At 64.4% G+C, this 12,568-nt stretch overlaps 1 protein-coding gene and 1 long non-coding RNA gene across 13 annotated transcripts in view; one reads left to right on the plus strand and one right to left on the minus strand.

The window, feature by feature from the left end:
• The window catches only part of NRF1 (nuclear respiratory factor 1), a 61,876-nt gene extending 59,770 nt beyond the window's left edge, over positions 1-2,106 (plus strand). For all 12 annotated transcript variants that reach the window (XM_083840760.1, XM_083840759.1, XM_083840753.1 and 9 more), the window contains one exon: positions 251-2,106. In XM_083840760.1, coding sequence (XP_083696886.1) covers positions 251-414 — 164 coding nt within the window. In that variant the 3' untranslated portion in view covers positions 415-2,106. The remainder of the gene's footprint in view (positions 1-250) is intronic.
• Positions 1,836-8,852, minus strand: LOC310901477. The gene is made up of 2 exons (XR_014585838.1): positions 8,787-8,852; positions 1,836-2,440 (listed from the first exon to the last, which is right to left on the minus strand). It is a non-coding gene; the product is annotated as an uncharacterized lncRNA (long non-coding RNA).
• Between the last annotated feature and the right edge of the window lie 3,716 nt (positions 8,853-12,568).

The raw sequence follows: 12,568 nt of genomic DNA on the forward strand, positions 1-12,568 counted from the left end.
TGGGAGCCTCGAGTCTTCCCCGGCCGCCCCTGAGAACCGAAGGCCCGCAGGACCCTCGGTGCCTCCACGCAGCCCAAAAAAACCCCTTTTTGGGGACCGCACCGAGCCACGCGGCCGCGCCACCCTCATCCCTTGGGGGGGGGGGGGGCGGTGGGGTGGGGAAAAACCCCGCTTTGGGAGCCGGCGTAAACACACCTCACGCCCCCCCCGCTTCTCCTTTTTTTTTTTTTTATTTATTTTGTCTCCGCAGGCCTCGTCCAGATCCCCGTCAGCATGTACCAGACCGTGGTGACCAGCCTGGCCCAGGGGAACGGCCCCGTGCAGGTCGCGATGGCACCCGTGACCACGCGGATAGCGGACAGTGCCGTCACCATGGACGGGCAGGCGGTGGAAGTGGTGACCTTGGAACAGTGACGGGCGCCCGCAGCGGGAGCGCGGTGGTGGTTTTCCTCGGCTCTTACGCGAATTAATTTTTTTTTTTTTTTTTTTTTTTAAAAAAACGCCTCTCCAGAGTTGAAATCAGGTGGCATCGAGGCTCCCGGCTTTGGAAGCGAAGGTTTTTGTTAACCTTTTTTTTTTAAAGGAAAAAAAGAAAAAAAAAAAGAAAAAAAAATAGCAGAGGATGCGTGTTAAGTGCATTTTTATAGCGCCACTCATCTCGTAGGAGCGAGCAGCCAAATTCTGACGGGACTTTCATTAAAAAGGAGGAAAAAAAAAAAAAAAAGCAGCCCCTTAGCCCCCTTTCCCCCAGCATGGAACGGAGCAGGGTGAGGCCGGGGGGGGGGCACGGACGCCCTCGGCCGAGACTGCTCCGGCTGCACCGCCGCCGCTCCCGAGCCGCGCCGCCCTCCGCACTTGGCAAATTGGGATTCGAAGATTTTAACGTGGACTTTTATATTAAAAAAGAAAAAGAACGACGACAACAAAAAAAGTGAATTTGGAAAAGGCTCCTCTGGGGAAAATGCATGTGTGACTGTGGGGGGGGGGGGGGTGGCAGCTTCCCCCCCCCCCCGGGGGTGCCGCTCTGCCGGGAGCCCCGTGCCGGCGCGAGGACAGCTCTGCCTTGGACGGCCGCCGCCAGCCCCGCGCCGCGCTCCGCTCGGCTCCCGTTGGTGCACACTGGAGACCTGTCCTTATTCCTCTGCTCTGGAAAACGTACCTGCCATTTTAGATCTTTTTTTTTTTTTCTTTATTATTATAATAATAATAATTATTATTATTATTATTATTTCCTCTTGCGTGGATTTGGAACCGAGGGGAACCGCCTCGAGAGGAGCTCGGGCTGCGCTGGGAACGGAACCGGGGCTGCCGGGACCAGCGCTCAGCCCCCCCCTTGCCAAAGAGCCACCGGGGGGGCTCGACCCGACCCCGCTGCCACCCCTGGGACCCCCCAGGACCCCCGGACTGTCCCCTCTGGGGGACCCCTCGGAGCCGTACTCCCGGTCCCGCTCCACGCGCGTCCTCCCCCGGCGCATCTCCGCTGCCCGCATCCGACCCGCGCCGCCCAAAAACCCTCCAAAGGAGGGAAGGGGCGCGGGGGCCTTTTTGGGGACAGACCCTACTCGACTTCCCAGCGGGCCAAACCTTTCCAGCGGCGCCCGGCCGAGCCCCCCCCCCCCAGCCCCGCGGCGCGTGCAGTTGTGCATGGTATTTAATTTGTTTCGTTTTTGGTTTTATTATTATTATTTTCGAGTGGCCATTAACAAAGTTCTCCGCGTCTTGCTCCGCCTTCGAGGAAGTTTTCAGATTCTTGTATTTACTTGTTTTATATGGGAAAATATCAAAACGTTCTTTGTATTACATTTCTTCTGTACTTTAACGAGGGGAGGGAAAGCTTGCCATAGAGACAGTCCTGGTTCTCCGGTTTGTTATTTTTTTTTTTTTTTAATTATTATTTTTTTATTGTCGTCGTGAAGATGTCGGTGGCTTTCGAGTCCGTGTTTCTTTGGCGGTGAGATGACGTTCTTCTAGTCTGAGAGGTTTCCCCCCTGCCCTCCCCCCCCCAAAGAGACAAAACCAGGCAAGTAGCAGAGCATGGACCCCCCCGTTGTTTTCCCAGTGTCTATTATTATTGCCTCATTCAATAAATTGTTACAGATGTGTCTACCCACGCCTCCCGCTCCTCTTTTGGGGCATTTTCCCAGGGTTTTGGGGGGGGGGGGTCACCTGCCGTCCCTCCCGGGGGCTTGGTCCCGCACCCGCTGCCCGTCCCCGCTGTGTGTCCGGGGCCAGTTTTGGGGCAGGATTTGTGCTTGACGCACTTGGTGGCCACCTTGCAGCCCCCCCCCAAGCCCCCCCGTGGCCCCCAGTAGCCCAGCGGGGGCGCGTTACCGGGCGGGCAGCCCCAGGAGGAGCGGGGCCGGCAGCGCCGCGCTTCAGCAGCTTTATTGGGGGCACCGCCGCCGTGAATCCTGGAGCCCGGTCCCGGTCCTGGGGGGGCCTGAAGACAAAGAACGGGGACGGGTGGAAGGATGGACAGACGGACGGACGGACGGACGGATGGGAAGGAGGACGACGAGGCAGCGGTGGAACAAGGAGGCACCGGCGTGGCTCGGCCGGCACCCGAGCAAACCAACAGCACCGCACCACGGGAATTGGGGTGCATCCCCCCCCCCCCCAGGCTGGGGTGCCCCGATGGGGCCGGCAGCACGGCCCAGGGGGGGTCTCAGCCCAGCAGACGCTGCCGCCAGGCTTTAATCCTTGCTAATCGGGCTTTAATAAGCAGGTCGGGGCCCCCCCGCCGGGGCGGCTTGCCCGGCACGTTATTATCCCACCCCATAGCGGGGAGCCCGGCCTGGGCACGGGGAGGGTCCTTGGGGGCTCGGGGGGGGCTCCCCAAGCTTAGGCTGCCCCCCCCCCCCCCAAAAATCCCCGTGTCCCAGCTGGGTTTGCTGCCGCAGCCCCAGCGCTGCTCTGCCCACAGCGGCCCCAAAATGCAGGATTTGACCCCAAAAGCTCTGCGGGCCCAGATGTCCTGGGGTGGGTGCTGGGGGCAGGGCCTGTTTGGGGGGTGAGTTATCGCGGGGGTGCGGTATATCGCGAGGGGCAGGGCTTGGGAGGACGCTCCGCCCCCGCGGCCCCGGGGGCAAGGCGCCGGTGTTGGGCTTGTGGGGAGAGTGTTTGGGTGATGGACGGACGGACGGACGGACGGACGGACAGACGGACTGGTAGATGGAGCACTGGCTGGCTGGACTAACGGAGTGATGGAGCGATGGACAAACGGGCAGACGGACGGACGGGCTGGCAGCTGGCTCAATGGCTGGACAGACGGACGGACAGACAGACAGACAGACGACTGCCCCCCACAGAGGACGGCTGCGTGTGGACGGGCGGAAGGACAGACGGACCGACGTGTGGACGAGCAGCTGGGTGGGAGGCTGAAGGACGGATGCTGGCTAGCCGGGCGGACAGACGGACAGACGAACAGACAGACAGACAGACAGACAGCGCTCCCCCCCCCCCCCCACCTGCCCCACGTGGGCGACCACGAGGCCCCCTTTCTGTCCGTCCGTCCGTCCGTCCGCCCCTGCCCCCAGCGCAGGGCGGCTGATTCTGAGCGCGCAGCCTGCGGCCCCTAATCCAGCGTGATCCAATCTCCGCGGGCTTACGCCGAAAGCCCCCGTAATCACCCGGCGCTGCCCTACATATCCCCAGCGCCCGCCCGCCAGCACCGCCGGGGGGCTGCAGCACCCCCCCCCAGCCCCCAGCCTGGAGCGAGGACTCCCCCACCCCAAGGTTTCAGCCTCCCCCCTCCCCAAAACGCTGTCGACCTCCCCACCTGCACCCGGGGACGGGCAGGGACGAGCGGCAGCATCACCGCTGCCTCAGTTTCCCCCCCCCGCTTTCTCGAGGCTGGGGGGGGCAGGAGCCGGCCACCTAATCCCATACCCCCCCCCCCCCCGCCCCCCGGCTGCCTAATGCTTGGAGTCAAGCGGGGACACGCGGCCACGATGCTCCAATGACCGCCTTCCAGCAGGTCCTGCTCCCAACCCCCCCTAAACCCCTCCCCAAAACCCATTTTAGGATCCCCAAGTCAAAGCAGAACCCCCCCCCCGACACACATCCCCAGCCCTGAGGATGAGCAGGGTGCCCGGCAGCACCCATGGGAGCCGGGGGGGGCTGGGGGCCGTGTCTGCGGCGGTTCCCTGGGGCTGTAGTTGGCAAGTCTAGAACCACCGGATCCTGCTACCGCACCAGTGTGAGTTCTACCATTGCCAAAGGCAGCCCCAGGGCCGGCACCCGCGGCCGGGACGGGAGGGACGCGCTGCCGGGCCTGGAGAGCTGGAAAAAAAAAAATAAATAAAAACCAAAAAAAAAAATCCCCCTTCCATCCAAAAAAAAAAATCCCGGCTGGGGCTGAGCAGCGCCCTGATGCGGCGCCACAGACACTCGAGGTGCTCCATGGGCTGGGGCCGGGCACCCCATCACCAAAAAATGGGGAATGTGACCCATCACCAAAAAAAACAGGGAATGTGCCCCATCACCAAAAAATGGGGAATGTGCCCCATCACCAAAAAAAATGGGGAATGTGCCCCATCACCAAAAAAAATGGGGAATTTGCCCCATCCTTGCAAGGGCATCCACATTTCGGGGAGGTTTCCATCTCTCCGGGCTTCTCCTTGTCCCCAAAACGTCCCCTGTCCCTCTGTTGGGGACACACACGGGGGGAAAGCCGATGCGTTTCCCACCCCCCCGCCCCTCGCTGCTCTCTCCGCCTCCTCCCATATTGGCACTACACATAATTGCTCAAAATACATAGACAAAAGCAAAAATGTGCTAGTGCCAAAGCGGGCCGGGCGGCGTGGCGTCGGCCCCGCGGGGCTCGCGGGTCTTTCTCTGCTCTGTTTATGGCCCTATGGTAATTCACTGACCGCGGGGTTGCACAGTGAATTCTACCAGTGCCATACACAGAACAGGAGTAGCGAGCTCGCACCCCCGTTTTTGCCCGATTTTACCCCGAAACCTCGCCCTCCCCGCGTGCCTTTAGGTGCGCTGCAAGGGCAGCGTCCCTGTCCCCCGACCCCATCCCAGGGAGCTTTATTTTTCTTTGCTTGATGAAGACTTAAAAGCGGGGCTGGGCAGGATGGATTTTAATTAGGAAGCGTCGGGAAGATTTTTAATTGGGAGGGTGCCGCCTGCAGCCACCCTCGCCCCGCGCCCTCCGTGGGCGCCCACCGGGCGGCCCCGACCTCCATCCCCCCGAGCAGCCCCGTAAAAAAAAAATGGGAGCAAACGGTTATCGATAAAAGGTCGATAAAAGGGCCGCGGGGAGACCCTCACGAGGTGCAGCCCCCCCGGAGGGGCTGGGTCCGGCCACGGCCCGCGGGTCTCGGTCGGAGCTGGGGCAGCCCCGGCCGAGGAACCGGGCGCGGGGACAGGGACGAGGCACGGCCGGGACCCGGTGCCAGGAAGCCGTTTCCCAGCCACTGCGGGGGTTACACGGGAACGGGGGCGCCCCGGATGGCTGCAAACCCCGCAAAAAGCTGCAAGCCCCGCTGGATGCCCGCAACGCCCCCGAAATGCTTGCAACCCCCCGGCTTGGTTGCAAATGCCCTAAAAGGTTGCGAGCGCCCTAAAAGGTTGCGAGTGCCCTAAAAGGTTGCAAATGCCCTAAAAGGTTGCAAAGCGCCTGGATGGCTGCAAACCCCCAAAAGGTTGCAACCCCCCGGGTCAGCCGCAAGCCCCCCAGAAAGGCCGCAACCCCTCCCAGATGGCCGCGAAGCCCCGAAATGGTTGCAAAGCCGCCAGTAGGTGCAAAGCCCCCCGAATGCTGGTAACCCCCTTACCTTGTACCCCTTACCTTGGGGTTAAAAAAAAAAAACACAAAACAGGTGCAAGCCCCCCCAAAAGGTTCCACCCTCCCTACCTGGTTGCAAACCCCCCCCCAGATGGCCGCAGAGCCCCCAGACGCTCCCCAAACCCCCAGCGGGTTGCAAACCACCCAGCCGGTTGCAACCCCTCCCGGATGGCTGCAGACACCCCCAAATGGCAGCAAACTCCCCAAAAGGCTGCCAAGCCCCCCCCGGATGGTGGCAACCCCCCCCCAAAAGCTTTGCAAAGCCCCCCCACTCGCCCCAGGTGGCTGCAAGCCCCCCGGCTGGCTGCGACGACGCCGTCCCCGCGGGGCCGTGCCAAGCGGCCATCGCGAAGAAGAAGGAGGAGGAGGAGGAGGAGGAGGAGGAGGAGGAGGAGGAGGAGGAGGAGGAGGAGGAGGAGGAGGAGGACACGGCACAAAGTCCCCTTTGTGTCGGCTGAGCCGAGGCCCCGGGAAGGGCTGGGGGTGCCTGGGGCCGCGTGCCGGCCTCGAATTTGGGGCCGAAGGAGGCCCATGGCCGCCTTCGCTCACCTCGGGCATCCCCGCGCTTTCGGGAACCGCGGAGCTCCGCGAGCGGAGGGCTTCGGCCAGCGGGGACGGGTTTGTGCCCCCCTCCCCAGAGCCCTCACCCCGCAGCAAAGCTCCCCCAAAAGCCAGAGGAGCCCCCGCGGGGTCGGGATCGCAGCCAGGAAGGCAGCAGAGCCCCGAGGCCGCGGCCACGTCCCCGGCACCGCTCACCTCTGGCCGCGGCGGGGACGGGGGCACCTCGGTGGCACCGTGGTGGCTCGGGGACGCGGGTCCCTGGGGACGCCCCGCCGGCATCCTTGGCGTGACTTTGAAGGCGACGGCTTCGCCTAGTCCCCGCGTGGTCGCCGTCCCCGTGCCCCGTGCCAGGCAGGATCAGGGCCCTTCCCCGGGGCGGCGGCGCGGCGTCCCCTGCGCCCCATCGCCCCTGGGTGCCGCGGACCCCAACCGGGGCAAGGGGAGGGGGTGGCAGCTCTGGAGGTGCCCCCTCGTCCCCATCCCTGTCCCCGTCCCTGTCCCCTGCCTCCGCCCAAGGCCACTGCGGCAGCCCAGGGCCCCGCCGGCCCCGGTGCTGAGCCTGCCCCTCTGCGGAGCCGCCGCACCCCGGGCAATGACGTTGGGAGATGCCGCATTGCGGATGCTGGCCCCCCCCCCGGGGCCCCCCCCGGCCCCGCTCCCGGCAGCCCCCTCGAAGGGCTCTGCCGCAAGGCCCCAGACCTTCAGCGGGGGGATGCGGGGGGGGTCCCCTGGTCCCCGAGCCGAGTTTAGGGTCGAGGGTCCCCCCAAAAAAAGCCTCCCCGAGCCCAAAACGCCGCGGGCGTCACCCAGGGACGCTCGCGGCCACAACACCAAGATGGTGCCCGGCCGCTGCCACCGCCCCGCAGGGGACGGGGACCGAAGGGGCTGGGGGCTGCCGTGGTCCCCAGTGGCTCCCACCAACGCCTGCCCCGTTGTGGGGTGCGGTGAGGGTGGGCGCCCCAATCTGTGCGGCCGCTGCCCCCCCTCCATGGGCACAGGCAGCGGGTGGCTGGGGAGAGCCCGGGTGGGGAAGGGGATGGGGACAGGGATGGGATGGGGACAGGGATGGGGATGGAGACGGGTAAAGGGATTGGGACGGGGATGGGACGGGGAACGAGGACGGGAATGGGGACGGAGATGGATAAAGGGATGGGGATGGGGAAGGGGATGGGGATAGGAATGGGGATAAAGACGGATAAAGGGATGGGGATGGGGACGGAGATGGGGACGGAGATGGATAAAGGGATGGGGACAAGAATGGGGATGCAGAAGGAGAAATGGATGGGGATGGGGATGGGGATGGGGATGGGGATGGGGATGGGGATGGGGATGGGGACGGGGATGGGGACGGGGATGGGGAATGAGAAGTGGATAGGGATGGAGATAAGGATATGGTGGGGGACGGAGATGGGATCCGGGCTGGGGACAGGGACCGGGATTTGGATGGGTTTTGGGATGGAGACGGGGATGGGGACAGACTGACGATGGCGACGGGGACAGGGATGGGGACAGGGACCGAGGCTGCAAAGGGGACAGGGACGGGGACGAGGACGGAGCTGCCACGCACAACGAGGAGCCCGTTTTGAGGCTGAGCAGGGCGTATTTGTGCCGCAGTGCCGGTGACACCCGGGGAGCTGCCCACGACCCCCCCCCAACCCCAAAGCAGCCCCCGGCCGGGACCAGGACCCCTCGGACGGGGCTCCCCGTGTCCCCCCGCAGGGCTGCGGACACACCGGAGCCGGGGGCTGCTCTGGGGGTCCCTGCGCAGCCCCGGGGTGGGGATGGGTGGGGGTAAGGACCCCGGGGGGGCCGCAGCAACCCCCCCCCGGCTGCGGGGCACCCATGGGCGCTGCGCAGAGCGGGGCCGCGGCCGGGATTTCGTTGCGGGCGCTGTCGGGTGGCGGCACCGGAGCCGCTGCCACCGGGGCCGGGCTGCGGTAACGGCGACCCCGGGGCTTTGGGGGCAAATAAATAGGGCCGATCGGGGCGGGGGGGGCACCCCGGCTCCCTAAATAACCCCCCCGGGGCCGAAGGGGGGCTGGGGCTCAGGGCTGCGCCCCGCTTTCGTTGTCGCCCCTTCGGACCCGCAGGGATGCGGCGGCTCCGGAGCCCCCCCCCCCCCCCCCCGACGGCGGAGGTTTGGGGGTCCCCGGGCCGGGGGAGGGTCCCTGAGTGTGGGGGGGTCATGGGGGGGGGCACTGGATGGGGTCGGAGGGGGCAGAGATTGGGATCATCCCGGGGGGGGGGGGGCTCGGTTTGGGGGCCCCCACGTCGAGGAAAAGCCGCGGGTGGGAAACGCAGCCCCGGGGCCGGATCCTACGGGGGGAAAAGGGGGAGGGGGGGTGGTCCTAAACCCCACGGGGAGGGGGGGGGGGGGGGACAGCCAGGGCCCCCCCCATCCTTTTCGGGACGAGGCGGCCGCACTTACCTCAGCTCCGGGCGCGGCGCCTCGGCTCCGGGCGGCCCAAAGGGGGCCCGTCGGGGGTCACCGGGGGGGGGGGGGGGGGGCGGAGATCGGGGCTGAGGGGACCCCGCTGCCGCCCCCCACCCACCCGGGGTGGTGGTGTGGGGGGGGTGGGGGGGGTCCCGGCCACCTCCCGCCTCCCCGGCGCTCGCCCAAATGGCGAGGAGCGGCGGCGGCGGCGGCCTTAGCCCGGCCGGGGGGACCCCCCCCCGCGGCTGCAATTGGCCCAGGTGCCCCGGAAGGTGGAGCCGGGCCCGGGGGGGGGGGGGAAGAACCGGGAGAAGGGGGGGGGGGGGCCGGCCTCACCTCGGGCCACCCCCCTCCAGGAGCCGCCTTCCAACCCCCCCCCCCCAAAAAAAAATAACCCACCCCCAGGGTGTGGGGAAGGGACCCCGGACCCCCCCCCCCCCCCCCCAAGCCCACCGGGGACCGGTGGACGGGGGGGGGGACGGGGATGCTGCTGCCCCCCCCCCCCTCCCCCCCGCCCCATCCTCCCCGTGGCCTCGGGCCGGCTGCGGAGGCTCCGTCCCGGAGGGGAGCGGCGGGCAGGGGGCGGCTGCGCCCCGCTGCGGGCTCCCCCGGGGCATTTTATAGCCGGGCCCGGCCCCCCCCCCCCCCCACCCCGGGGCCGCCGTCGGGGCCGCTCGCCGGCTGGCGGACACCGGACACCGGCGGGCAGCGGCGGCCCGGCCCCGCACCTGAGCCGCCGCGGCCGTCGCCGATCCGGTTTCGGTGCTCGGGGAGGCCGGGGGGGGGGAGAGGAAAGCGATCCCCCAACCCCCCCCCCCCCCTTCTCCTCCTCCTCCTCCTCCTCTCCGCAACCCGAGCGGGGCCGCGCCCGAGGGGGGGGCACTGGGGGGAGAGGGGGGGGTACCCTTGGACCCCCCCCCCGCCATGCGAAAAGCCCCCCCCCGGGGCTGGGCTGTACCCCTGGGGGGCACGGATGGCTGTGAGAGGTACAGCAGGGTGTTCGAAGCGTGGCTGGGTGCCCCAGAAAAGCCCCAAACGCCCTCAAAACAGCCGCAAATGCCCACAGAACAGGCACAAACACCCCCAAAACAGACACGAACACCCCAAAACAGCCCCGACGCCCCCAAAGCAGACAGCAACACCCCAAAAACCAGCCCCAAGCACCCCTCAAAACAGCCCCGACGCCCCCCAAAAAAAACACGAACACCCCCAAAACAGTTAAAAACACCCCAAAAACAGCCCTAAATGCCCCCAAAGCAGACACAAAACCCCCAAAGCAGACACAAAACCCCCAAAACAGACACAAACACCCCCAAAAACAGCCCCGATGCCCTCAAAGCAGACATAAACGTTCCCAAAACCAGCCCCAAACATGCACCAAAGCAGCCCTGACACCCCCAAAACAGACACAAACACCCCCAAAGTAGACACAAATGCCCCCCCCAAGCTCCCCAAACCAGCCACGAACGCCCCCAAACCAGAGAGGAGTGCTGCTGAAACAGATGTGAACATCCCCAAAGCACACAAATACTCCTAAAACAGACACGAATGCTCCCAAAACAGCCACAAACAACCCTGAAAAACACACTAACACCCCCAAAATACACAAGGTTCCCCAAAATACGGACATATATCCCCCCAAACTGACACAAACACTCCCAAAAGACACACGAATGGCCCCAAAACACACACACATATCCCAAAACAGACACAAGCACCCCCCAAACAAACCAGAACATCCCTAAAACACACAGGAGCATCCCCCAAAACACACAAAACCCCCAAAACACGCTCATAGACTGCAAAACCAATACAACCTCCCCAAAAAATTCACATGAGCAGCCCCAAAACACGCAGTAACATCCCTGAAACACACAGAGAAACATCCAAAACACACACGGACACCCCAAAATGGACACAGACACCCCCCAAAACAAAAAAGAACACCCCTAAAACATGCACATGCATCCCAGAACAGACACAAACAGCCCCAAAACTTACACAAGCACCCCCAAAACAGACACAAGCGTCCCCAGAACAGACACGGGCATCCCCAGAACGGACACGAGCACCCCTAAAACAGACACAAACACCCCTAAAACAGACACAAACACCCCTAAAACAGACACAAACATCCCCAAAACACACATAAGCACCCCTAAAACAGGCACGAGAGCCCCCAAGATAGACACGAGCACCCCCAGAACAGACACGAGCAGCCCTAAAACTGACACAAACTCCCCTAAAACAGACAGGAACTCCTCCGAAACAGACACGAGCACCCCCAGAACAGACAAGAACATCCCCGAACACACACAGCCCCCCCAAACCAGCTGCATTCAGCCACAAAATACGCTGCCCCCCCCCCCCCCCCCCCCCAAACCACCCCACACACACCCCCCCAACACACGGCCTGTGCACAGGCCCCGACCATATAAAAAAAAGAAAAAACTAAAGCCCGTATGGTGTAACCTATTTTATATACGTTTATAGGGGGCTATATACGGACACATATATGGGGGGGGTCACCCGAGCCCCCCCCGAGCATGGCAGCTGCTGGGCTTGGGCCCCAAACCAGCCTGACCAGTTTGGGGCCTGAGGTGGGCTGGGACGGGCTCGGGATCGGGTTGCCGCAGGGCCTGGCGGCGGCCGCGCACCGGGTGGAGGTGGGCAAAGAGGGGTCGGTGGGCGAAGAGGGGTCGGTGGCTCCTCGTTTTGGGGGGTGAGACCCCAGGGAAGAGCCGGGGGGGGTCTGTGGGGAGCAGGGGGGGGAGGTGGAGGGGGCTGGTGCCACCGTCATGGGGCCGAGCTTGGCATCGGGATGGGGATTGGGATGGGGTCGGGCTGCTGGCGGATGTGGCGCCCCGGGATGGTCCCGGAGAAAGGAGGGATCCCAAATGGTCCCCAAAAGGCCAGGATGGTCCCCGAGATGTGGGATAGTCCCCAAGAACCTGGGATGGTTCCCAAGAGCCTGGGATGGTCCCCAAGACGTGGGCTTGTCCCCAAGATGTGGGCTTGTCCCCAAGAACCTGGGATGGTTCCCAAGAGCCTGGGTTGGTCCCCAAGAGACTGGGATGGTCCCCAAGATGTGGGCTTGTCCTCAAGAACCTGGGATTGTCCCCAAGAGCCTAGGATGGTCCCCAAGAGCCTGGGATGGTCACCAAGATGTGGGCTTGTCCCCAAGACTTGGGATTGTCCCCAAGAACCTGGGATGGTCGCCAAGAGCCTGGGATTGTCCCCGAGAGCCTGGGATGCTCTCTAAGAGCCAAGGATGGTCCCCAAGGAGGGGAGGTACCTTGGGTGGTCCCCAGGAGCCTGGTGTGGTCCCTAAGAGCTGGGGTGGTCCCTAAGAGCCCGAGATGGTTCCCAAAGACCTGGGATGGTCCCCAAGGACCTGGCTTGGCTTCCAAGCAGGAAGGCGCCTGCGATGGTCCCCAACAGCCGGGATCTTTCCCAAGACCCCAAGAGAGTCCCCAAGATCCCACCTGGTCCCTGAGCAGGGAGGCATCCTGGGATCATCACCCAAGATCTGGGGCAGGCCCCAAGAAGAGAAGCTCCCTGTGATGTTCCCCAAAACCTAGAATGGTCCCCAAGAGCCTGGGATAGATCCTAAGAGCCCAGGATGGTCCCCAAGCAGGGAGACACCCCGGATGGTCCCCAGGTGCAAGGATGGTCCCAAAGGATCTCTGGATGATCCCAAAGGCCCCCAGGATGATCCCATCACCAAACCAAGGCCGAGTTTTTCCCCACTCCCCATGCCCCCAAGCAGCTCCATG

The sequence above is a fragment of the Anser anser genome (genome assembly GCF_964211835.1).
Source record: "Anser anser genome assembly, chromosome: 1".
Classification (NCBI taxonomy): domain Eukaryota; kingdom Metazoa; phylum Chordata; class Aves; order Anseriformes; family Anatidae; genus Anser; species Anser anser.